General features: G+C 34.7%; 2 protein-coding genes across 12 annotated transcripts in view; one reads left to right on the top strand and one right to left on the bottom strand.

Annotated features, from left to right (window-relative positions):
- The window catches only part of LOC135692713 (calcium-dependent secretion activator 1), a 31,967-nt gene extending 16,830 nt beyond the window's left edge, over positions 1-15,137 (top strand). Inside the window, exons 20-32 of one of the 2 annotated variants that reach the window (XM_065210964.2) lie at positions 743-840; positions 1,323-1,479; positions 2,614-2,755; positions 3,629-3,784; positions 4,175-4,286; positions 4,870-4,911; positions 5,069-5,143; positions 6,192-6,275; positions 7,335-7,442; positions 8,048-8,152; positions 8,523-12,037; positions 14,140-14,222; positions 14,907-15,137. In XM_065210964.2, coding sequence (XP_065067036.1) covers positions 743-840; positions 1,323-1,479; positions 2,614-2,755; positions 3,629-3,784; positions 4,175-4,286; positions 4,870-4,911; positions 5,069-5,143; positions 6,192-6,275; positions 7,335-7,442; positions 8,048-8,152; positions 8,523-8,723 — 1,280 coding nt within the window. In that variant the 3' untranslated portion in view covers positions 8,724-12,037; positions 14,140-14,222; positions 14,907-15,137. Of the gene's footprint in view, positions 1-733; positions 841-1,322; positions 1,480-2,613; positions 2,756-3,628; positions 3,785-4,174; positions 4,287-4,869; positions 4,912-5,068; positions 5,144-6,191; positions 6,276-7,334; positions 7,443-8,047; positions 8,153-8,522; positions 12,038-14,139; positions 14,223-14,906 lie in introns of both variants that reach the window. The other variant, XM_065210963.2, reaches the window with a different exon arrangement.
- A 2,416-nt stretch (positions 15,138-17,553) lies between these two features.
- Positions 17,554-27,365, bottom strand: part of LOC135692717 (gamma-aminobutyric acid receptor subunit beta-2) — a 45,401-nt gene continuing 35,589 nt past the window's right edge. For 5 of the 10 annotated variants that reach the window (XM_065210991.2, XM_065210990.2, XM_065210988.2 and 2 more), the window contains 8 exons: positions 26,776-27,079; positions 25,646-25,746; positions 23,578-23,645; positions 22,505-22,737; positions 21,038-21,120; positions 20,254-20,406; positions 19,116-19,504; positions 17,554-18,159 (listed from right to left, as the gene is read on the bottom strand). In XM_065210991.2, the coding sequence (XP_065067063.2) occupies positions 17,863-18,159; positions 19,116-19,504; positions 20,254-20,406; positions 21,038-21,120; positions 22,505-22,737; positions 23,578-23,645; positions 25,646-25,746; positions 26,776-27,026 (1,575 nt within the window). In that variant the 5' untranslated portion in view covers positions 27,027-27,079 and the 3' untranslated portion in view covers positions 17,554-17,862. The remainder of the gene's footprint in view (positions 18,160-19,115; positions 19,505-20,253; positions 20,407-21,037; positions 21,121-22,504; positions 22,738-23,577; positions 23,646-25,645; positions 25,747-26,775; positions 27,080-27,365) is intronic. The other 5 variants (XM_065210996.2, XM_065210995.2, XM_065210994.2 and 2 more) reach the window with 1 other exon arrangement.

Below are 27,365 nucleotides of genomic sequence, written 5' to 3'. Positions count from 1 at the left end.
TCAACTTTTCTGCCCTTCTTCGAAAAATTTTCTTTTCCTTTCAATCTCTTTTCAATCCGCATTTTACATTGTAATTAAAATATTTCTTACTTTAACTTCTTACATTGTAAATATTCGATAGTACAGCTTGTTGGCCTAAATGGTTTCAACGTTGCTATTTGATTTATTTTCCAACTTTAAAGCAAGTTATTTATTGTTATTATTTCATTTTTATTACATAATTATCTAGTATTCTAGGCTAGGAGTGGTCAAACATTTGTAGATTGTAACGGAAGACGTTGAAAAGGAACGCTATTTGGAAAATTGGAAATTGGGGTGTTTTGAAAGATCAGAAACTCAAAGTCAAATTCAAACTCAGTTTTAGTCAGCATAAAGATTTAATTGCAATTTACCAGGATTACTTTTGATAACAGCATCGAATCTCAGAGACTGTTTTAAAGACGATATATGCTTGGAAAATACTGAAGAAAGCTTTCGAGCTATAGAAAATGAAGATATTGATAAGACAATAGAACATGTCACTTTCGAAAGCAGCTCAGTCTTTAATTGACATTCTTTAGCGAAATCACTGGAGCTAAAAATTTCTGCTAGCTTTCAAGTACTAGTTTTTTTTTCTAGTGGCACTCTCGCTAGCAAAATTTCACATCAAACTATAAAAACTTTGTGGATGTTATCACATTCTTCTTCGTATTTGTGCAGACCACACTGAGAAGACTCTTCTTGAATCTTACAGAATTTTCAGGTGCTGATATAAGCCCATCAGAAAAGTTGGAAAAGGTCACACAGCTGGCTGAGCTGTGTATTGAGTTGATTCAGCAGAATGAGGAGCACCATGCTGAGGTTTGTCTCTCATTATTTTCCAAATCCCAGTTTTTTTAAGGCTACTTCGCTGTTTTGATTTCTTGTTTCTATCTTTATTTTGAAGCAGGGAGAAGGCTATTATAATCCTGATGTTTTCTAACATACTACAGAAGGCAGTGTAGTCTCTTGCTGTCGTTCAATATTAACTTAGTATGATGAAAGATTCAATGTTTTGCTAACTGTCAATGATAGTTGGCAGTGTATATTCCAAATGGGACAAAGATGCGTTTGGTAACGATTGTCTTTGGTAAAAAGCACTTTCCCTAGTCCATAGTTCATAGAGCCTAGTTCGATTCAAATTTCATTTCCATGTATTGTTCGCAACATATGCCTTATGATTTCAATCGAACTTTTGACGTTATTAGTACACTTTGCATATGCCCACAATTTTCCCTAACGATTCTCCTCCCTTCGCTGAAAACGCAACTTTCCATGCCCACTTTTCTCCTAATTCTTACTAGGCCTTGGCTTGGTATTCAGAGCTAATGACTGAGCACACTGAGATTTTCTGGAGTCTTTATGCTGTTGACATGGACGAAGTTCTAGCCTGCCAGCCTATCGATACTTGGGACAGTTTCGTTCTTTTTCAAATGCTCAACAATTACCTTCGCATGGAGCGTGAGTATTTCTGCAATTTTTAAGCCAAGGCTGGTTTATCCATCTTCTACTTTGGGGATTTCTTACAACAGCAAATCTTTGGGTGACCTTCCCAAAGGGTCATTACTCCAATATGTAATTCTTTGCAATGTGCGCATCAAAATGATGATTCCCACAAAAATTTAAATTCATTTAGAAGGAGAGATTTGGGTCAATTTAAATTAAACAATATAATCATGAATAAGTACAGAACAGGATTTGAAAAGAATTTTAAGATAAAATTTGAGCGAATGACATGACCAGGGCAGGACTGGCGTGAGTTTGAAAACATGGCCGGGCAGCTCGGTTTGTGAAGCGGTGATGTGGTGTCACTGATCGTAGGCTGGAGTGCTGCCCAGGTCGTGTCAGTTGCTCACATTTTCTGTCAGTATAACCATAAACACATTTTAATATAAACTAAAAGATCATTTCGAAAGTACTTTTTGCAAATCGGGATATTGCAGCTCATCCTTTAGGAGATGAAATATGACTTTGAAACATTTAGTATGATTTAATGACGAAGCATTGTACACGATTTCGCTACTCCATTTGCAACTTCAAAATTGTCCATAATATTTTCACATAAATGTTTAAAGGCATTGAGTCATGGTAAATAGGCTTTCTCTATAGGGGGTCATTTGGTTTCGGCGTGATCGCTGCTGTTTCATGTGATATAGGCATCCGTTGTTGACAACTTGCTATTGATGGAAATTGTTTTGTCAATCAGTACGAGGTGAATTCATGTGACCAGTTCTAGGTCAACCAATAGCATCGCAGTCATGGAAATCGTGACTCAGCGGATTTTGGCACTTAGAGTATACCCAATCCATTTTATCATGACTCAATGGCTTTAAGGCAGGATTCCAGGGTATATGACAACGCCTTTCTTATCATTTATCTTTTCCCTGTGTCGATATCTTATTCATTTCAACATATGTGATGACGTTTTTAAGCATTGCAACAAATGCCAATTTAGACTTAGACTGCCACCTAAAGATATCATACCTTTTAGCCTAAATATTTACGCTGTTATTTTATGTTAAAGAATGTTTTTGATTTTTTCATTCCGTGCTGCTTCTTAGATTGAAATTTCTAGTGGTTTGTTTTTTTGGACAGCAACTTTGTGCCAAGGCCCATTTCACTGCCATCTGCGTAATAAGTTTGCTCCCCTTGTGATTCGATACATCGATTTAATGGAGTCGTCCGTTGCAAGATCGCTGGATAAAACATTCACGAAAGAAACCTGGACAGAAGTCGGGTGAATAAATTTTGCGTCTTATTTCACTTGCAATTTCTTCAGTGTTATTGTTGCAAAATGCTACTTTTTCATCCTTACACAACACAGACGGACCATTTTCAATGTAAATCTCACCCATATTCACGATTATCATCTCTCATTTGACCAATTTACTGATTTGGAGTAAAACATGCTTTAAACATGCAATCATTAACGCAACAGCTGATCTATCTATCTAAAGAGATCTATCTAAAACAATTCAAATAAAGCCTTATCTAAGCCAACAAGTTTTTGACAAGTTTTTCTAGCAAAGTCTGCATTTTTCCTTGCCACAAAGGTTTCAGGCAAACAACTTCGTTAACGGGTAAGAAACTGTTACGTATTGGTGTCACGACAGTAGTAGCGAAGAAAAGTTGCCAAGGAAAGGTTTTCAAGGAAAAACTGTCAAGGAAAAATTGCATGTGAAGATAAGGCTTTAATATGCGCCTTAAAGTTTTAAATTTTTGCGATTACTTTTCTGAAATTTGGTCAAATATAATATTGATTCTGACGTATATATATTTTTACGTGTACGGTTTCGATGCATCTTCCGACTTTCTTTATCTTTTTTTTACTTGAGTTGACTTGTTTTGCTTGGCGTGACTTGACTTGACGTGACGTGACGTGACGTGACGTGATGTGACGTGACGTGACGTGACGTGACGTGACGTGACGTGACGTGACGTGACGTGACGTGACGTGACGTGACGTGACGTGACGTGACGTGACGTGACGTGACGTGACGTGACGTGACGTGACGTGAGTTGACTTGACTTGACGTGAGTTGACTTGACTTGACTTGTCAATTGTCATTGGCAATCAATTTTAGATATCTTTCGTTGATGTTGATTTTAGTCTTGGTTGTGCTGCATCAGAAGAAGTATTTTGGAAACTGAAATCGCTCCAAGCTTTTATTCGAGATTTGCATTGGCCAGACGAAGAGATGGCGGGTCATTTGAACACACGTTTGAAGCTAATGGCAACAGATATGATCGAGGCAGTCGCTCAGAGGTACATTTTATAAAAGTGTTGTTCATAGTCAGAATTTTTTAGGGGAAAAGTCAAGATGAAGAAAACATTTTCAGATCGTTTAACACGGCAATAATAGTCAATTTGCCGTAAAGCTGTGATCAAACTATATGGCTAGATCGGCCATTTATAAGATTGCCTAAATCTTTAAATAAAAATTGAGATAGTAACCTCTCATATTTTTCAATTTTTGGTACTATATTGAAGGGAATGAATCTTGCTATTGTAAAGTTTTTTTAATTTTTTGAAAATCTGTAATACGAACAATATTTAGTTTATATTTCGCCTTACATGGGGCTTTATCTAGTGTAATTCGCATACTGATGATAGCTATGCAGATAAAACTCAATTGTGTAATGTAAATGCTTTCAGGGTTGTGCATGCTGCTCAACAGTTTTTGAAGGATGCTAAAGTTGACTTTCAATATATGACTGACAGAGAAATTTGCGTCATGCTCAACGTGTTTTCAAGTGCCCGGACCCAGGTTTGGTTACATTTTCAACTCTGTTTATATTGTTGTAGCATTGGATATTCGAATCAAAAGCGAGAAAATTTGGTTTTTGAGGTATTTTAGACGCTTGCAGGCTGTTCTAGCAATCTTAAAAGTAACGTGTCCATATAAAAGGGCTGCGTATACCCATCTTGTCAAGTAACATCGAAATATCGGCTTGCTATTTGTCAGTATTCTTGCGATGCACAACTGCTTACATGAAAAGTTAGCCTCACTCTGCAGATAAACAGAACGGTCATGATGGCTTGGACGATGACATGAAAGATTGCTTGCGTTGGCTGAACACATTACCTTTAACCGTTGTTTCTTGCGATTAAGACTTAGGACTATATTTTCATGCAAAAACCGACATGCTAGTTTTGTAAAATCCGATGCTGCAAGCACTGAGAAATGAAAACAAATATATTTAGATATGATAAACTTGTCACAAAAAGCAGTTTTATCCCTTTTATTATCAAAGAGACTGTAGTCATTTCAATTTGAAAAAAAACATGAATGAAAAGATTAAAACAAAACTATTAATTTGTTTTAAATTCTATGTCTATATTTCTTACAGGCTGAGCACCTTTGCGTCGACGAAAATGCAATTCTTGAGGAAGTATGTTGATTTATCTCAAATCAATATTGTTCGTCTTTTCTAGTCTTGTATAAAATCGTCTTCTTTTTTGTGTCAGCTATTAGAGAACCTCTAATAATCACCTTGCCAGTCGAAATAACATTGACCTTATGTGTAGCGCCCAGTTTCGTCCTTTCAGTACCGTTATCACAACACTGCAAGTCACGTTTTGGATGTTGCTGAGTCTACAGTATGCGAGCTTATCTCCAACAAGGTAACTACAAACATTTAAATGGTTTACTTGTTGAAATAACAAACTTATGTCTTCACTCTAGTTGTGAAAAAGTCTACATAAATACAGAAAGCAAGGCTATCACTTTGTCTAAAGATTAGCAATTCTACACTCTAAGCACGCCAATTTTTATTTGCATCTTCTAATCTCTAAAGTCTTTGAAAAATATTTTAAAATGTTGTTCATGCAAATAAAATTTATTTTTCTTTGCTAAGAAACGGCAAAAATGGACTTCGCCGTGTATATGTTACCAATTCTTTTTTCATTTTCACTTATTTTCATTTTCAAGTAATTTAAGTGGGGGTAGCCATTCACCAAATGCTTGTTTAAAGGGGGGCCTCTTTTATTGTTTGCATGCAATGAATTCAATGTGCTATTACTTAACTGTTGGGCTCAATAGGTACATCAGAGATATTTTATCCATTTTAATCGGGTTCTGTTTTCATCGCTATCGAGGTTCAGTCAATAAGAACACATAACATGAATTATTAGAGTAGGATAGGGACTTTATATTGTAACTAATTGCTGACCTAAACATATTATTTCCCGTTGTCACTACCTTATTCTGATCACAGTTATTCTGATATCTTTCTTTTGATGTTATATCTTTGACGCTATTGGCGATGAAATCTGCCTTTTGTGGCTTTTAGAGCCGAATTTCTTCTTAGCAACTGACATTCCAAATTTTCGTATCTTAACATATATGTGCCTGCTCTGAATTTTGGTGCGTTTGTATGCTGTATTTTGACAGGGATGGTGGGGATTGCGGCTATAATATCCTAGAATTCGACTGTCTAATATTTTGAAGTTTTCCTTATCCGAACAAAATTTTTTTGCTTAATCTTCTTCCTTTTTTTGCTTAGTTTTATCGCTCGCTTTTTTAATGATTCGAATAGATGATACCTTCTTCTGATAGCTCTTTCCGAGTTGACAAGTTTCTTTGAAAGAAAATTGATGAAAGCCACAGGCTTAGAAACTTTCAGACTTCAAAACTGCTTTCATAACAGAATTTCTTGTTTATTCTCAACAGTTAAGCACAATAATGGATGATATTCTTAAGAAATTGGCACGTTTGGACCATGGAAAAATTACTTCTTACGTGTTTTCAGTCGTGGTATGCAAATCTCTTTTCATTATTAATTGTCGAGGAATCCCTTCAAAAACACCCGTAAACCTTTGCTAATGCGCTTCTTTTCTCCTTTATTTTCTGCTGTGAACCGACTAGGTTTTCGCTGTAGAGTCTTCATAAAAAGATTTTTAATTTTCATTGCAATAAGCCTTATTAACAAGCCGATTGATCAGTTGACTTATTCACCCGCCGTTATGGGCTTTCAAGCAGATGCTGTACTTTAATTTGATCCCTGAACTTATATTTAGAAAATTTGTGAATATTTTGTCGATGTTGCTAAACAGTGGTTGGGAAAATCTGAAAGGTGATATGGATGACCTGACTGAGAAAACCAATCGACTGTCTCGCAAAGTGTTGTTTTTGAGGTATGGACTTTAGGGCCTAAGCGGTTCTTCGCCAATGTTGGCTGAAGCTTGAAAGATTCAATTTTGTCTAATATCACAAATAATTCTTCAGCGCTATCTCATAATAATTTTTTTTTTCATATCCATTAAAAAGTTACAATACATAAATACAAGCTACGCTACTTACAAATTTACTTTACAATACTACTCGGACGATACCCCGAAGAGCAAAAGATAATGACTACCCCAGGGCCATAGACACAGAGGTTAAAGTAAACTACTATAGTCTGTCTCAAATTACACGCCACGAGAAATGTCTGCGATCAATTTAAATTAAAAAAATAATAAAATTCACATGTACTTAGCTTAAAATATGAAATTGCATGCTCAAGGTTTTTCCTACTAAACAAACTATTGTATTTTGCACCAGGAAATTGTGGTTACCTTTTTTATCTAAAGGCTTGTGTTGGATGGGCTCGTTTTTAGATAAAACAGATGCTTTTATCCTATCCTGGACTTATGCGTTTATTGCGAGCTTTGGAGCTAAGAATCAGACACCTATTTCCACTCAGCTGTCCAAATATATTATTTGTCCCTTACAAAGCTTTACAATTCATATTCATTATCTTGTGAAAATAGAATCCTTGTTCCTACTCTTCATGTAAAGCAATGGTCACATAGTAAGTTTACTGTTTTTCAGCAAAACAGTGAAGAAACGGCAGACAAATTCATTGAGTTCATTCTTTCGAACCTTGGTAATTTCAGGAAGTTTATTAGACAAAAGCGCCTGCTGGATTTCGTGTCTAAGGTATGGACTACCATATTGTGCTTAAATAAGGCTACCATTGTCGCTCTATTAACTATGACTTGGATTTCGTTTTTATAGCATATATTAACAGCTGAGAATTTGAGCAATATTCAAATTAACTCTTAACCTCTATGATTTAAACACACTAATTTCATGGTTTCATGAATATTTGGGTGTCAACCAAGTGCCAACCAGATTTTCTGTCTGAAATTTCTTGACGCAATAGGATCTTTACGTCAATTCGGTTTTATGTTTAGCAATAGTTTATAAAATGGCCTTTTGGATCTTTGTCTCTCTAGAAACAAAGCTTAAACATATATGTAGTTTCATTATTATTTCTATCAATAGAAATGTTACAATTGTTAAAACTAGTAATCGATCCAATGCTAGATTTGAATTTGACGTTTGCAAAATGTTTACCCTAAAAGCTACTTTTATGAATCAATTACAGTTTTCCCGTGGTGTTCACGTTTACAATCCAGAGCAGTTAAGAAAATGACGTCATATTTATAAGACATGTTGATGCTTACCAATTACTTCATGTTGATACAACTTTTGTTCTAGTAGTCTTATATTACTTCAACTTTTGCAATTCATATTGGTAGGTTATCTGGGACAAACACTGTCAAATGTGGTGTGATTGGCTTGTAGAGAGACAGGATCTACCTTTACACATGCAGCAATTTAATGTGCTGTCTTGTATAATTGAGGTAAATCGTTTCTGTTGTGTATTTTTGTGCTTCAAAGCACCTTTTGGAATCTTGCATATATAATGTTATTCACTGTCCGTAAGAGCGGCAGCATATCATACCAAAATTGTTTTGGGTATAAACGTTGGATAATATCCAAAGATAAGCAGGAAATGCGATCTTCAAATTTGTGGTACCAAAGGTTAATTTGATTATTCACTGTACATTGTGAACTTTAAAGTTTTTTAAAGTTTTCTTATCTTTTCAAATATTCTTATTTATGATTCAAGTGTCTCTTATTCTTAGCTTTAATTTTGACTGTTTTCGAAAACTTAACTTCGTATGAAGATATTCATTTCTAAATAACAAATGCATTTTCGTTTTGATTCAGGCTTCGCGTAGGCTGTTTGAAGACCAAGGCTTGACTGAAGCAGTCTTGGAGACAGAGCAGTTTAGGGCCGCATATTCTAAATTGCAGACTGAAAAAGCTGTATTGGACCTCACTGAATCAAGCATGTTATCCAGGGAAGTAAAAATGGAAGAAAGTTATAAATCAAAATCATCCACCAGCGAAAACGAAGATTATTTGTAATTTATGAACATTTTTATCCATTTTTGCTGCTAATTGAGGTATATTTTGGAACATTTTTGTAATAAAAATATTGCTTATACCTTACTGCAATGTCGATGAGCCAAAATAATCAAGCCTTAATAGCATTGCGATTGCAATCGTAAAAGCAAAAATTTATATATATACTTGAAGATTATGTTGCATGTTTTTACGTAAAACATTTTAACCTAAAGCCTATTCTTAATGATATTACAGTAACAGTATAATTTACCATTAACAGATCCAAAGTTTTAGGTTGTTTTTCCAGTTGATCGCTACTTTCAAAAATGTCATATTGCACAATGATTTTTAATTTTATCTTTTTATTTTGAAACCTGCTTCTTTCCCACTTTCATTAGAATACAACTTAAACTACCAATTCAATATGATTTTTCTCATTTTTTATTTTTGTCGAACCATATTGTATTGTTTTGCCTTTTAACGTATTTCATTGTATTGTATTTTATTTTACTGCATTATATTATGTTGTATTTCATTGCATAGATTTGTATTGTATTGTATTGTATTGTATTGTATTGTATTGTATTGTATTGTATTGTATTGTATTGTATCGTATCGTATTTTATTGTATTGTTTTGTATTGTACTGTACTGTACTGTACTGTACTGTACTGTACTGTACTGTACTGTACTGTACTGTATTGTATTGTATTTTATTGTACTGTACTGTATTGTATTGTATTTTATTGCATTGTATTGTATTGTATTGTATTGTATTGTATTGTATTGTATTGTATTGTATTGTATTGTATTGTATTTATTGTATTTTATAGTATTTCATTATTAAGTGTTGTATTGTATTTCATTATAGTGTGTTGTGTTGTATTGGATTTCACTGTGTTGTTTTAAAGTGAATTGAATTGAATTGAATTGTATTTCATTGTATTGTATTGTATTGTATTGTATTGTATTGTATTGTATTGTATTGTATTGTATTGTATTGTATTTCATTATAAAATGTTGTGTTTTATTGTATCATTTTGTTGTCTCTCAAGACATGAATGTCTTTTTCAGATCTCTCAAACTTGAAGCCTTTTCTTTAAATTAAGGGGGTTTCTGTAATACATGGTTTTGCGTTCATTGCATCGTATGGTATCATAGGAGATTTTACTGCTCTGTTCAATTTTCTACAATACTGATTTCACCTAAATGTGTAATATTGACGCAAGTAGCGTTGCATTGCTTTTGTGCATTGGACTAGCGCCTGTTTGCATGTATGCTTACATTACATTTAAGCCTTTTTAGCAAACACGAGAACATGCCTAGGACTTTATAGCAAACACAAGAACATGAAGTTTAGCCTTTTCCACAATCCCTCGGAAAGGGCAATCATTTTAAGTCTTTTTGAACCATTCCAACAGTATATTGTAATCCAACCTCAGGTTAGATATAGTAGAGAGCGCTGGTACAATGTGTCATATTTTTATCGCTGTATGACATTTAGATTTTCTTTATTTACAACGAACATAGTTTAATTATCTAGATTTCAATTAGAAAGTTGGACTTTTGTCATACGGTCAATTTTTTTTATATTGATGTATGCAACTGATAAATACGTATTACATGTGTTCAATACTTTCATTACTGTCGTTATCTTTGACGATGCATTATTCTTGCGGTCCTCTATCATTCCAATAGATCACAGACGCCGGTGACGTGATTGCAGAGTTGGGACCACAAAAACCCCGGGATGGACATTCAAAAATCAAAAACCATTTTAGGGGGATTCTTAGTGTACTGAAGATTTTAGGGATCGTCTGAATGTTGAAATATACTTGAAAAGGAAAAATTACCATTTTAATTTTTTCCTTCATCACTGCCATCGAATCTTAGGTAAAGTGACGTAACCAGGATTTTTTGCATGGAAGAGGCCAGTGTTTCTTGAGGAGAAAGCAATTTTAGCAAAGAAATCTGAGGAAGGAAATTGAACGGGAAAATACCGGGAAACTTTCTCTATATGAACAGACTCTGCATTCACCCATACCCAGGCACACATACAAACATTATGTATTGATAAAGGAGATTAGAATTTATGTGTCAGCTGAAGCTGATGTAAATATGCTACTTCTCCAAATGCTCAAAAGTAAAATAGAATGTAAATATCTAAAATATAAATTCCTGTCTTTTTCGAAGGATTTAAGAGTTCATTTATCTATTACAGAAATGTAGAATTAAATGTATAAATTGATTAATCCAAATCAATTTGAAAATTGATAATTCAAACCTCACTTTCGATTACTTAAAAGTTGTGGAAATACACCTTACTGTTCTTGATTATGAACGCTTTTTTCCAAAACTTTTTGATGTAAACGATTTCAATCCTATTTGCATTTTATTCTTAACCTGCTTTAAACGGTGGCCCATAACTCTAATCAGGTTTCTAGCTTCCAGATGTAAATGGTTCCACTGAAATGGTCTTCTAATGACATACGTCCTTGGATAACGTCAATAATAGTTCTATACCGAAACTTGTTCATAATTGTTAGAATCTTTATCTTACAGTTTTAATCCAGATTTTCCCTCCTCTCTATTATTTCCTCTGTTTAGTCCGGTATTGGTAGGGGTAGGGGTGTAGTGCTAGGGGGCTCAGGGGACTTAGCCCCCCTTGTTAGTGCCAAAAATTTGCAAATTTCTACTTTTGCTATTGTTTTTCGCAACATTTTTTGCAAGAGCCCCCCTTGTTATTTAGACAGCACTACACCACTGGGTATTGGATAATAGATCACTTTGGCAGCAATCTGATGAATCTTTTCACAATCATTATTGATGTCCTGGGCAGTCAGTGTCCCAGGATGTTGGAGCATACGTGGCAGCAACCATAATTGTTATGAAAAAGATTCCTTCTCTAGCTTTAACAGGGAAATATTGATACTGAAATATAGGTATTTTTTTTATCTTTATTGATGTTGGCAGGTGCAGGTCTAAGGGGCCTGCAGAGTCCCGGTTTGTAAGTAACATTTAGACTTTCCGGTGTCATTAGTCGGTTTGTTTTTGCAACATGAAGTAAAAAAGTTACCACCTGTATGTTTGATCTACTAAAGGGCCCTAAAGTAGAATGTCAATGAATATGAAGTTGCATCTTCTACTTGAGAAAAGTAGTAATTTACCCCAGGAAGGAGTGGCATCTTTGTGACTGAGAAGGAGCTTGGGATTGGTCCTAAGAATCCAAGATGGCTACCATTAGAGATCAAATTCAAGCTGATTGGGAAAACAGAGAGTTTGTTGAAACTCTAACATGCTCAGTAAAGAAATTAGCAGACTTCTTAAATAATTTTGGTAAGAATTCCAGTTCAATATAACAACTTATTGCCATACAGCTATGAGGGATGTATTTATAATTTTTCTAATTGTTTTGTTTAGGCCCAACCAAATAATTTCCGCTTTTTGAACAGCATCGTTGTATCGTTTAAGAAAATGACTATAGTCTTGATGCTTCGAAAAGAAGCTTTCAAAGTCTGCTATTTAAAAATTAAGTTAAGTGCAAAACGGAGACAAAAGGTCATGAAAGTTTTGTGGATTTAAATTGCCTGGATGGATTGGAAAGTGCTGAACTTTTTGTCGAGATCTGGGGTTATGCGTGGCTATTGTGCCTGCGTCTTGAGGCTGTTGTGTCAAAGTGTGGATAGTGAATACACAATTTTTTACCCTTGCGCATTTCTAAGGTGTCTTGGCAGCAAACCTATCATAAACTTGCATTGTACGAAAAATGACATGCTTATGGATCCAAACTGATCAATGCCATTGTGACAATTACACATAGGCTTCCCATTTACACTGGAGCTGCTGCATCCATTCCAACATGGATCTGTTTTCAGATTAGCCAGGAAATTCATGGTACAAATTAAAACTCATACAGACCAAATGCAGGGAAATGAAGTGCCAGAGCTTGGTTACAGTGTTCTATAAATGTTATAACTCACATAAAAGCTAATAGTTTTCATGAAATGAAAACTTGAACTTGAACTTGAACTAAACATCAAAAAAAAAATTTTTATTCATTCCAAATATCTTTTAAAGTTATAGAACAAAATAAAAATCTTATTTAAATCTTAGAGAATATACATGTCTCCTTGTATTATTACTAGCTGCAAAAGATCTCCCCAGCTCTACCATTTCTGCCATAACTTTCCAATCAAGCTGTGAAAAGTGGCAGCTTAATAGAACTATTTCAGCATGATTCTAGTCTAAACCTAAACTCTTCAGTCGATACCAGTTTTTGTACATGCTTGTATGTAAAAAATTTTCAAATGTACATATATTCAGATTTATGTAAGCAAGGTTCTGGTTCAATATGTGCAAAAATTCAGATCTCCAGATAGCTTGCCTATGCAATTATCAAAGTTGCAACGATGTTTCCTCTGGTGTTTGGGGGATGGCTCAATGGTTAAGGTTGCCAACTACAGATCCATGGGTCTGGGGATCAAGTCCCTGACATGATTAAACTTTTTCCCAGAGCTAAGAGAATTGCTAGACCCCTGTAATTCCAGGCATAGGAATCACAAGGTGTGGTCACATTGAGAGGAAGGACCAGGACACTGACCCTCAAAAACACCTATGGATTCTAGGTAAACAACTACAAAAAAGAAAAATCAAGTACTGACATGTTGAATAATAAGGGTTCGCCGCTCCAAGTGTGCTTATAACTGTAAAGGCCGGTTTCCATTTGATCATCTCTAGGCCTAATCATCTCTAGTATGCCAGTGAAGTATGTTCCTCTCTTTGGATGGGTCATCACTTCTAGGTCTATTGAAAATTTCAAATATGCCATGTCTGGTAAGGTACAGGCAATCTTTGCCAGACTTAAACATTTTTAAGAAGTGCATCTGAGGTCCTAACAACCAGAAATATTTGGCACACCCAATGCTCAATATTTTTTGCAATTTAAAGGAGCTCACTTTATTTTCTGTAGTTTTACGTTTCATAGTAAATAGACACCTTTGTCTCCCAGCTGAGCTGTATGTCTGCCCAGTGCCCCTGAGGAAAATCCAACCAATTTTTAATAGCACACTTTCATTGAAGTGCTTCTGGCACACCAAAGATCTCATTCAATAGTGCAGCTTGTACTTTCCAGTCTGGATCTGTTAGCTATATTTAACCACCAACTTAATGACCTATTTATCTACTCTGTATGCCCTATTCTGTACCCCCTGCTTTGCTCAAATGTTTGCCTTAGCCTTGAAGAGACAGACCTTTTTGTGAGATGACAATTGCATCTATGTACATTAATTTTTAAAATTGTTTGTTTGTTGCAATCTTTATTTCTTATTGCATGGATTACTGTGCAACCATTCTAATCTGTTTTCATTATTAAATAAAAAGAGTTGTAAAAGTACCAGTAAGAGTGGTATATGATATGCAGTTGAAATTTCATTTTGTAGATGTTTCCTGTCGCACAAGACTTGCTAATCTGAATGCAAAGCTCACATCATTAGAACAGAAGATTGAATATGTGGAAGCAAGGGTTTGTAGTGTTTGATCTTTAGTGAAATGCAGTAGTCATTATTAAAAATGGTAGACCTTTTTCTTCATGTAGGGGGTATTTAGACTGTTCACTTTTTAAATAATAGTTGAGTAAAGTTATGCCAAACCTAGCACTTAGTTACTTTGGTTTCCATTCACTTTGATTATTTTGAAGGCAGCCAGTTGATAGATTTTTTCTTAAACATGAATTTGCTTTGAAGCAGAGTTCAAGTAAAAATAATTTGTATAAAGTATTTATCTCTTTAAAACTATATTATATATAGTGTCTTTTGTAGTTTCTTCTTTCATTTTTCCTTTTTCACTGCAAAAATTTATAGAAAATTTACCTCTCTTGGACTTTACTTTACTATTTAAGTGTTTCCTAAATAAAATCTTTATTGTTGTTTTCAAAAATTTGGCAGGCTTTGTTAACAGATTATGAAACAGTTGAATATGATTTGTCAAGGATAATAAGTAAAAATTTATTTTGGTTCAAAGAAAATACTCAAAATAGTTCATTTGTTTCTCAGCAATTTTCAGTTTTTGTAAAATTACTAAGGTTTAGAATTATGTTTACAGTGCTTTTTGGGTGCTCTATGCTTTTTTTTAAAGTTGTTTCATGATATCGTACTTGTGAAATCATATGTAAGTTTTATCTGATTCACCTGGCATATTTCAATTTTAGGTGACTAGGGGACAAACATTGTCATAGTCAAGAAATTATAATGGAAACTTGATGAATTCTTTCAAGATGTAACAATGATTGAGATTTTCAATAAATGACTTCCTTCACTCAAACTGTAAGCTAGCAAAACTTTGTAAATAAATATACTGTTTGTTTTAGATGATCTAGTAATTTTGTATATCTTCACATTTTGCAAAAATATTTGTCTTTCAATTTTTTCAAAGAATCAAATATTCCATGGTGTTATTTTGTCATAAAGATCATATGCCTTGCATTTGAGATCAAGTCACAAGCTAGGATGTTTTGTAAATATTTATTGGTAAAAGATATGCCCATTTTGCTTAGCAGGAACTCTGCATCAAATGTTAGGCATGATACAATTTCAAACGGAACATGAGTCAAACAACTATAAAATACATGATTTTGTAGCATTGATAGGGTTGGTAATATTCAACATTTTCTTAGTTTTGACAAGTTCTTGATATTTTCACACACCAAAGACACATGTAAACCTACTATACACAGACCTACCAAGTCACATGCATTTTGAGTGAGACACATATGCATTTAGGTCTTTTCTCACGTTCACACACATGAAAGCAGAATTCTCACGCATTTTGCAACAAATTTCTTGGTTTATTTAAATTTTTAAATTTTATTCCAAGCCCTAGCAAAATCCCTCTTTCCCAACAAGGCATTTTAGCACAATAGCAGTGACTAGATAATTAGATGACTAGGATAACAGCGAATCTACACAGGTTAAGTGATGGTACATTTATTGGCAAGCCTACACAAATAGCAGGTTAGCTTTTTTGCGACTATGACACATTGTGAATTTATTGGAAATGTGAAAGAGGAGCACATGTACTGTCATAATTTTTTTCTTAATAAAAACTGAATAAATTAGCAAAGAACAAAGCCCCTTTCAATTCCCCACCTGAAGAACTAATGGGCATGGCAAAAAACTTTCTCGGGCTAGGCTTCTGAACTCTACTTTTCGTATGTGGCAGTCAGGATTCGTTCTGGATTGGTAAAGATCCCCTCATGATGACCAAACATTTTCACTTCCTTTTGAAACAACTCATTTATTTTAAAAACTGAAACTTGACATGTCTGTATTAAGTGGGAAAATACTGAATGCCATTTATTGGAGTAAAATATGAAAGTGATGTTTTAAGATACCATTTCTATGGGGGAAAGTTAAATTTACATCACATAAACACAATGTTATGGAGCACTTGTATCTAATAGCTATCTGAAATAAGGTGATAACTGAAATTCTGACATCAGCAAATACTGAATATAGCAGTCGAAAGAGCTCTTTGAGATTTTGCATTACATGCAGGTTTCATCGTCATATACCGAATAGCGATCAAGTTATGGCCATTTAAACCCTAGAGATCTAAAAGATCACATGTTCAACAAAATGCTTACTTGAGCAAATAGTAAATATGTATATCAATAAAAAGGGCTCTTCAAGATCTTTTAGTATGTGTAAACTTTCATGTCATTTGACGAATAACCATTGAGTTATGGCCATTTAAACACTGAAATTATACCAGAAATGACGTCACCGATCATGTGACAACAAAGGATTTTCTGGAAAGATACAAATCGAAATTTTCAAGTTTAGAGTTTAGTTTAACAGAATCTGTTGAGAAAACAAAGGTTAGCGTTTTTGTTAGATTGTTAGAGCATATGCACTGACTACTCTTGTAATCGCTGATCAAAATCATCTGGTAGTATCTGGTAATGACATTTCAAGGGATTATGGACCATGTGATACTCAAAAATTCATTTCCAATGCTCTGCTTAGGATGCTCCTGCTCTATGAAACCCGTGGATGATAACTATCATTTTCAATGCCAATTAAGATGACTCAAAATAAGATCTGTACTGTTTTTTATCAATTCTTGACAACCCAATAAAGGATGAGCAATATTTTGGCCACCCTTAAGAATTCAGATATGGCACCAAAAGGTCATTATTGGCAGACTGTCTGTTTGATGCTTCACAACACAAGTATAAAAGAATGTAAAATACTTGCCACCCATCTAATATCAGCTCTTATAAATGTGACTGATTTTTCCCCTTTTATAACTATACATTGAGGGTATCCAAAAAGCATATTTTGAATTTTGTTTTTTCAAAAATAGCATTATGCCAGGGCAGGAAGCTAGCCATTTTTAAAATCGCCTTTAATAGACTCCTGCAAATTTGAAGTTTCTTTTAACCTGAAATATTTTGCATTGGGAGATCAATAGATTTGTACTGAAAATGAACCATAAGTCTGCTCATTTTTACAAAAAGCTGTCCTCTTAAATTAGTATCAGGGGTCTTGATTCCAGGTCAATTTAATGCAGTCTTTTTCTCAAGATTTTCTTTACAGCTCGACGAAGTCTGCTATTTTTATTATTGAATAAATACAGTCGTACTGCTGGGAGAATGATAAAGAAATTTCTGGAATCGATCCCTTATAAAAGTGATGCTTAATTTTTCATTTGTTTGATTTGAAATTAAGTAAAAATAATTAATTATTCAAAAGCAAACAATTTTGAACATCCTTGTTGACATCCAGGTCTTTCCTACAAGATTTCCTTTTATGAAGAATGTGACACTACTAAATTGTCTTTCAAAGAACATCAAATTATGTAAAAATGTGTTAATCAACATCTGAAAATTTGGCAACAAGTTGCAATGAAGCTCCGCTTTGTTACGAGTCAGTTCACGCAGTTATGTCCTCAGATACAACTCAGCAATTATGTAAATTGAATGAAATTTTAAACACGATTTTTGTCTGTTAATTTTCTTTAAGTGGTGGTTTTTAAACAATGAATGTATTTCTTATCTTCTTGATTTCATCATTCATGTTTAAGTGTACCCTGTTCACATCATTTAGTTTATGAATTAATTTTTGCTTTCCAGCAATTTTAAAGTTCATGACTGATCAGTTTATTTATCTTATCTGTGTCCACCAATAGATGAAATTAAAAAGACCATAAATAAACGGAAATAGCACCCTTGCGATCAAGTCAACTAGATGTGGTGGAGGCCTTTTTGCGGGCTTCTGCCAATTATATTTTATTTTGTTAAGTTTCCTTGCAAGTTTATCCTCCAAGCTTAGATCGTTGTTGCGATGTGTTGATGATATGCTTGACTGACGTCGGACACAACCCTTGCTTCCTCCGAAGTAGCCCAACGGTTGTTCTTCTGATAATTCTTCCTCGGCTTTCACAGTGACGCTGATACTCCCCTGATGAAAGAAGGTTGATATCTATGAGCATAGATTGATTGATCGTTCCAAATCTTTGATTGGCTGAGTGACCCAAATTCTGCATACCACATTGACCAATCATAATTCGAGAATATGACACCAAACGTGCCTCGCAGCTAGATTTAGGTCTATTTTGCACGTTTTTACTACTACCCACAAAAAATAAACGTGCAAAATAGGGCCACAATCTAGCTGTGTGGCACGTTTGTTATCATATTCTTGAATTCTGATTGGTCAATGTGGTATGCAGAATTTAGGATGCTCGGCCAATCAAAGATTTGGAACCTATGCTATATTTATGTTGAGCATATGAACTCTGATTATACACCATAGAGCTCTTTATGGCCGACTGGCAAAACAGCATTTTTGATGAAATAAAACAGATGTAGGATTGCAAGAATCTTGAGCTTTCTGAGAGCGATATGGACTTTTCTATACTCATTTTAGCGTAGAGTTACTTGCAAGGAATGTTTCTAGATCTAAAAGGATTTCAGGATTTTGAAAAAAGAGTTCTGGTAAGCAAGTACAAAATTTTTTGAGTTCAATGGAAAAGTCTTCAATAATGCTACGTGATAAATAACAAATTATAACAACCAGTTATCGGTAATATAGCTTTCATAGAACCATTCATTATAGCCTACCCCAGCTTTGTTTTAATTTTCCTTTATTTTCTCGCAAGGACTAGCGCAGAGATCTTCAAGCAGCCTCTGTCGGCTGATAGATGCACATTAATTTATTTCTTAGATTTTACCTCAAAAATGTCCTCTCAGTGTTAGCTGCCCAAAACATTAAAAACTTGTTATCGAACTTAGCATTCGTCTGAAAATTTTAATTGTCGATAATCGTTGTACGAATGAATAGAAAGTTTGTTGATTTAGCTTATATTTATCGCTAAAATCAATCTCTGTAAAATGATAAAATGGAGGGATACGCACATTTGTTTTGATGATATGTGAGTGGTCTTCGTTCCATTTCGTGTTGTCCTTTCTATTTCTTTTCTTCAAAAAGCAATTTTCAAAGTTCAAGACTATTATATATTCCACTAGGGAGGAGAATACGAATATGAACGAGACCAGTAGATAGAGATCGATTGCTTTTATGTATGACACTTTTGGCATATTGGTGTTCACTACACCAAGCATCGTGATTAGCGTTAGGATGGTCGTGATGCAAATTCCAGCTCGAGCAGGCACTGCATCCTGGGATATCCAGAACGTGCTCCATGAAACCATAACAATGAGAATCGAAGGAATATATATACGGAAGATGAAGTACTGACGCCTCCTTCTGAAGACAAATGATGCTGTTGCTTTTGAGAAATTCTCTAAGAAGCAATAAAGATATTACAGAGCTGATGGAGAAGCTCCATTGCACAAAAAGTATTTAAAGGCGCAGATTCTATAAATTCATCTAATAACAGTGAACCGTAGGGAAGTTTTAAGAACTGAAACTCAATTGTTCTGTCCCAAAAGCTTATTCTTCTATAAATCCTAACAGCAAAAAAATTTACACTGAGAAGTGGCTGTGGAGGAAAAACGTCCTTTATAGTCACATATTTCCCACGCAGCTCAGATTCACTCTCACGGTCTATATAAGTATTTTTACCTACTGTATCCTACCTTATCCGTTCAGGAGAATTCGAGCAGTTCTTTTGAGTAAAGTATGGCAGACATAATTCTAAACAAACGTGCAACGCATTTTATGCGAAATGGATTTAATTTTATTGAAAATTTTCTGCGATTATGACATCTTTGCCTAATTTGTTTGCATTTCCCAGCAGTAGACATAAACTTGAAAAGTCTCATAGATTCAAAAGATTATGAAATAAAGGTAGAAATATTAAATAACAACGTTAACATTATGTTAAATTAATATGATTTTGTCCCAGATGAATAGTAACTGAAGCCTTCAATACAGGACAATATTGAAGAAAATAAATAATTCTGTAGCTTGTTTGAAGAAAAAGCCATCTTGAAGAGTATCAATTTTATTTCTATTATGTTATATCTAATCTTGATCCTTTCTCCAACCTACGAGCTTTATTAAAGATTGAGAAGATATTGTGTGCCCTACCTGCATGGTATACTGTTGCTTCCTTGGTTTTCTTTGCTTCAAGTATTTCAAAGTTTGCCATGTCTTTGTCATAGATGTATACCTTGTTACACTCGTGTCGACAGCCTTGGTCTTGCCTCCATGTATACTTGACTTGGTTTTGATCATGCCCATCTAAAAACTCAAAAAATTCAATCAACTCAACAGCTCAAAAAAGATTGCGATCATGAACATGTAAAAAGAGCATTTGAATACGTTTTATCGTTATAAGAGACTAATGGATTGTAGATAGATTAAGCAGAATATGATCCAGTGTGATGCAACGTATATGGTTCAAAATGCTACATATCTAAACACTGTATGGTTTAGTGCTAATTCTAACAATACAAATTATTGCAAAGTATAGAATTTCGGTCTGCACAGGTCAGAAGTTTCTATTCTATCCATAAATTGTTGTCGCTTCGCTTACAAATTTTTAGATCATGTCTTTGTTAAATGTATTTTTTCTTGATGGCTAACTTGTAGAAATTGAAAATTATGTTTTCTAGCTCGGAGTGAAGCGAAATTATAGCTTATTTATTTTTCAAAATGTTTGTTGTTTTTTGAAAACCATTTTTAAACTCATTTTCACAAATGTTTATATACAAGTAGTTACATCATTGAAATTTTTCAATACCTTCCTGACTCCACTGGTCAATCAGGCAGAAATTTCACAAAACCTTTATTTTTACAAGTGTATCACGAGACGAAACTCGAAACTTTCAAACAGAACAAAAACGTTGATGACTAAAAATCTATTACTCACAGCTTTCAATCGCCAACTTGCACTGTTGTGTGTCGAAAGGATAGCGACGGAGGTCCATTCGGCATGCCGCTGTCATAGTTATTCTGTGGAAATGTGTACATATTTTGCCAAAAAAATAATACATATGATTTTTACATAAAAGTCATTTATATTGGTATTGAAAACTGTTTAGTTATATCATAGTAGAAATGGTGGTCTTATATGGATGAATTATCAAACATAATTGATACTTGCTAGGCCTATTCCAAATGGCAAGGTCTGGTGATTAAGACAATAACTCATTCAGAAAGCGTGTCAAATTCCTTCCGTCCACATTTCCATAGCATTCGACCAATCAGGTGTCTATCTCAATTCCCAGGCCTTGTGAAATATACATTTATTCTGAGAATCTTTTGTTTGAAAATTTTTTTTATACCAAATCGGATCTTTCTTAACCACCACGCGCTGCTCTGTCGTAGACTATTTGGTTCCCGCGTGATGCAAATTCCATCTCAATTTGTTTATTGTTTATACTTGTGGGTTTTATTTTGCCGTTTTTCCAGAGCAGCTACATATGCAAAGTGGCCTATTTTGTTGTAAGCAAGTTACAAAGGTGAGCACACATTTTGCTGGCTATTGTACTTTGTACTTAATATTTCCCGTCGGCTTGCAGTCTTAGCCTTTGCGAAATTGCGGAAAAACCTCTGTGTGTGTTAAGAGAATTGGGATTTTGTGAAGTTAACGGGCAGCTGGCCAAAAACTTTCGGCGCCTACAGACTCATATGGTGGTAACTTGCTTGAAAATTGTGAAAGCCGACTGATAAACAAAAGTTAATTATCCATCTCTAGACAGATCATTACTTTGTATTACCATACTGTAACATATGCTTTTAATGGTTATTTTGGTTGGCCTTATGATATACAGGCATTTTGGTTGTACGTATAGTGTCTTTTTGGCCAAGATTACTAATCTTTGGGTGTCATTAAATAGATTGGTGTGTCACTGATTGATGTAGGTACAGTTGCTGTTCTGGCTTGCTCCACCCACTTTAACTTCAAGCAAAGTCTCGTACCATTTGTAATCAAAATGAAAGTTTGAGCGATTAAGGTTTAAATAGCTGATTCAAAGCAAAATCCTCATTATCTTTATTTCTTTGAGCATAAAATTTTACTGGTCTGCTTCATGATACTGTTTCGAAAACAAGAAGATGAAAGGAATTTCTGCCGAATCATGTACCAAGGAAGCCACCACCAATTTGACCAATAAACACGAATTGAACTACTACGACGTCACGTTTCTAAATTTTCTAACGGGCCATTCATAGTAACCAAAGAACGCGGTATGCAGTTTAAAGGTGTCCTTTTATACGATTTATCTATTGATAGAGGTTTTTACTGGAAACGTGCTGGCATGCTGCTGTGAGCTATACATAATAACAATACATTGTAATGACAAAAAATTCTATAGTACATCTCGTAATAACAAACCTTGAATGGTATGCAATCATACCATCACTTAAATAGATGGTAAGAAATCGGTTGTCAATAGTGATAGCATGAAACTTTGATCTCTTTGAGTTTACGAATATGGTGTCCGGCAACCATAGGTCTTGCAGTTGAGGTCCAATGAGCTCCACTGTTGCATTCTCATATCGCTTGTCACTGACATTGAATCTTGGATCAAACCAGATTTGCAGGAAATAAACGTCCAATGTGTATTCCTAAAATGTTTATTTGTAGGTTTTAGTTAAATTGGATGGCAAAGGTTTTCTCCAGGCCAACAGCGACACCTCAGTAACAACAAAAATAGTCACAGAGAATGTTGCACATGTCATGACTTGGTTGCTTGCTATAGGCTAAATATAAAACGGTAGCATCTTTCATTTTTATCCAATACAGTTTAAGGCTTGAACTTTATTTGTTTTGGTATTAAAATAGTTGCTCGAAGAAGAGACTGTAAATCGAACTGTTTCCTAGAGCTTGAGAAAAAATAATGTGAGATTTAGACCTGTGAGAAACATTGCCTGTTCCTTGAAAAGCAAACAGATAACTCAAACAGACAAAGGAGGACTGTACATATATTATTGGCTAGTACTTTGTGTTTCCGTGAAAATCTTAACGAAAAAGTCTTGTGAACACAGTGAATGTAAGAAACTCTTTTACTCTTACGTAGCTTACAGACATGGCGACAGAAAGGCTTAACAAAAATAATTCAGAGTGATGGTGCAAAGCTTAAAAGGATTTCGCTGTAATCACCAAGACACCTGGATCGTCAAGCAAACATTGACTTTCCAGCCGTACATTGAAAACCAGGTAATGCAAAAAAGCTACTTTTTAACACCCTCTAAAAACTTTAATAACAATGGTTGAAAGAATTTCATTAGAAAAGGAAATCGGTTTAGCACACTGACACAAAATTGACTTGACAGTTTTCTTATAACTTCGTTATGGGATACTGCAAGTTCATCCTATGTCATGTAATGCTGAAATCAAATAGCATATTATTTTGTTACTTTTCCTTCATCTTGGTTTTCAGGTTAATAGATTCAATAGAAACTCACCATTTCAACTTCGTTTATGTCACCAAATGATAAAACATGACAATCTATGATAACTTCAACAGGCTTTTCTGAAAATGATGGAGAAATGACTGTAGAGTTGTATCAAAATTAAAACCTTTGATTTTAGTTCTACATTCCTAATTGTATTTTGACAAAGCATTGCTCTAAAATTGTCGGTAGATAAAACTTATTATTTGAAGACACTATGTTTCGTCAACTTTATATAGTTTATATAAATATACAAAACAGGTTCTGTTGAACATTTACAGAAAGGGAAGTTGTTGTGAATTATGCCCACGTTTCTGATTGGAAAATTAAGCAACCAATGGGAATCATTGGAAAGCAGCCATTGTGTAATGCAACCAATACGGCATCAGGTAGCTACCAAAATTTATCGGAATATTCAGCTTTCAACTTCGCTTCATCTTTTGCACTTGAATTTTGGAAGCTAATTCCACTTTTCGTTCAAATTGCCATCATTTTGCCGTTGATATCTCGCACAAATGCCAATAAACAGGATTGTGAAATAGTTCTTGACCATCTTATTCTAGTCTGCTGCAGAACTTTTCATAGTTGATCTGGATAGGCTTTGTGTTTGTGTTTCAAAGAAAACTGTTTAAAGTGTTCTAAAGTCATTTGGGCATTGAATCGGAACCCGTTTGATGCCTTTTGAAAGTATTCTTATGTGACTTTGAAACGGATCCTGTTCGATACTTTTCTTTTGGAGGTCTCAGTGCAAAGAGTTTAGCATTTCCAAAAAGGATCAGATAGGAAACAATTTGATTGGATGATTCGTTACTAGGGCATACAAAAGTGCTCTTCTTTCCTCTGGCCAGTAAGCCAAAGCTTTAGAAACATTCCTCAAATGTAAACAGGGACTGGTGTAGTAGATGAATTTTTTTTGTTTTCATTTGCGTCCCTCGTGATCTTTTGCGGCATGTTTGCCCATTTACTGGACTTTGATAACCAAAGATGGTAGTATCCTTTTTTGCTTTTTTCGTAGATTTCTGCTCCATTCTATTACTTCTACAGTTTACAATTCCCAGCCTGCTTGCAGACTCTAAATCTATAAAACCTTAAGTTCACAGTACAGTCTACACGCAGGCTAAAAGTACTTTTTACTGCAATGTGGTTTTAAACCATTCCCGATCATTTATCTCAGCATAGAGCATACTGTCCGAATAAATTTTTGTGACATTTTTCTGCTAACATGCTTTCCAGTCTCAACCTCTTTATTAGAAAGTGCTGATGGGCGAAGGATAAAAAGCCGACCTTCAAGTAAGGCGCATCACCAATAATGATCAGCGTCAGGCCAAGAGAAACATGGTGGCAAGACAAGGTTTCTCAAAAGCTAGTCAAAGCTTTCCAATACCTCCTTTCATTATCCTCTTATTATTGGTATCTTTTCTAGATTCAAGATGTAAACTATTCGTGCCTACTTCAGGGACTAATTTATTTAATGGAAAAATTGTCCTTTCTATCATATGTACAGAATGTGCCAACTGTGTCCACCAATGGAGAGCCCTGTCCATTTCCAAAAAGAAATGGCCTATTGAAATGCAAGGCATAAGCGCTTTAAACGGTTTCATAGGCCCCGTGTAAACATAGCCTTGTGCCTTGTCACGTCAAGATTATTATCGATGCCAGAAATGACAGAACCTTAACAGAACTGTTTTCAGAACTGTGCTAACAGAACAGAAAAGGTCTGTTCATAATGCAAGAGGTCCTTTGGCAAACGGCGACTACGTATAAACAGCATGTTGGACACGACTTCATGTAAACAGCTTGTTGGACACAACTCCGTGTAAACAGCTTGTTGGATACGACTCCGTATAAACAGCTTGTTGGATACGACTCCATGTAAACAGCTTGTTGGATACGACTCCGTGTAAACAGCTGGTTGGGTGCGACTTTATGTAAGAAGGGAGTTTTTAGAGTAGATAGATGGTTTGTATTTGATGAATGGGGCTTAGATCGATTCCACAAAAAAAATATTTAATTACTACCAAAGTAACATTATAACTACTAAGAAATAATTTTGATCAGAAATGTTCTACTTTGTTCTCACCTCCATAAAATGGTCGAAACTTTTTGTCATATGATAACAACAGCTGGGCGTATATCTTCGATACCGCAGAATAATGTATTGTAGGGACCACTGTATTAGGCCTACAGTAAAGAATATTTAGTCAATGAAACAGAATGTATAACACACACCGCTTTATCATAGAATATACCATGGGCTCATGTCATGCTCGGTAGATTCTTTTTAATATACGTCGAGTTTCAAATACTTAAAATCTGATAAATGACCTCAATAAGTGAAAAACTTTTATAAATGAAATAAACTAAACCGAACTTTTGACAAATTACAAAGATACGACCTTGCAACACAGCATTGTATTTTACCTATTGTTGAAATGATTTGGTACACAGTATAAACAGATATTTCAAAGTACATGTCATATATTTCAAAATTCTTGGATGTTCATCACATAGCCTATTTGAATCAAACTGAAGAAACATTAATTTGTTCTATTCACAAATTGTAATTATTCGAAAACACGGTTGTAAGCCTCTCTCTTCCCATTTTTTTGGAAAGCATGAGGCATTTTGCCCCAGACAACCCTTCTTCCGTATCTAGATCGGGTGCAAGCAATAAACAATGTAAGACTATCACCTGTTTTAAAGGAAGGTTTTTCTCTTGCAAAATCAACCAGTAAATCAAATATTGACAAAGTTAAGGAGTGTTAATCTTTTTAACAATCTGATGGCAGATGGAAATCAGTCATAAAAATTGATCAAAATTCTTCTTCAGCATTAATAAACCTCAGAGTTGCATTGAAGCATTTCTACTGGCTATTCTGCAGCATATGAAACTTGAACTAGCAGTTGTGCTTATATGATGTGCACTGCTGTAAAACTGGCTAGATAAGAATGATTTATCAAAGGAATCATCCTTTTTGAATTTGATAACGCTGCCAGTGATAAACATCACCTGTTGTTATTATTCTCATCAGTATTTTACATGACTCAATAATAAAACTGTGATTCTGTCTGGACAAAGTTAATGTTTCTAGGGATTGACCAACATGTTTCTAGTGTCTGTAAAACTAGTGGATGTATTGATTTGTTGTTGTCTAAACAATTTAATAGTCAAAGATTAGTAGCCCAAAGCAACGCTGTTATAGATCTTACATGGTGGTCACGTGACTTTCATTGCGTCTCCTCGTCTTGATGCCATAAACCGTGGTTGGATTCATGGTAGTGAAAGCATTCTTCATAACCCGTGGGGTTGTTGTCTTACCATTTCCAACTGATGTATGCAGTGATGTACAACTTGAAAAAACAGTGGCGATGATCAAGGTATACAGTGCTGGCATTACTCCCCGATGTGCCACAAACGGAACAGTACTGAAAGAAGCAGCAAAGAATCTTTTATCAAACATATCAAATGACTGATATGGTGTTGCACTTCTGATTTTGAAGGAACTTCTTGTTTCTAAAAACAAAAGCAAAACTATTTGGTATTATTTCTAATCAGCAATATAATAAATAGTGCCCATGGTGCCAAAAGTCCATACTGGGCAAATAAAAATTTTACCTCAGAGGAAAAACTTTCAACGACTGTTTTCAATACCTACAATTTCGTACAGAAGAAAATATGTGTTGAAATGTATTAAAGATAAACGATCTATGAAACAACATTAGCACTATTGTATTATACAAATGAAGACGATTTAATTTCATTTGCGATGCAAAATTTTCAAAACTGTTTATAAAAAGGT

This window comes from Rhopilema esculentum, chromosome 3 (assembly GCF_057945365.1).
Source record: "Rhopilema esculentum isolate cy_ngs chromosome 3, ASM5794536v1, whole genome shotgun sequence".
Taxonomy (NCBI): Eukaryota; Metazoa; Cnidaria; class Scyphozoa; order Rhizostomeae; family Rhizostomatidae; genus Rhopilema; species Rhopilema esculentum.
The sequence above is the reverse complement of the archived record's forward strand: the minus strand, read 5'-3'. Positions and strand labels throughout refer to the sequence as shown.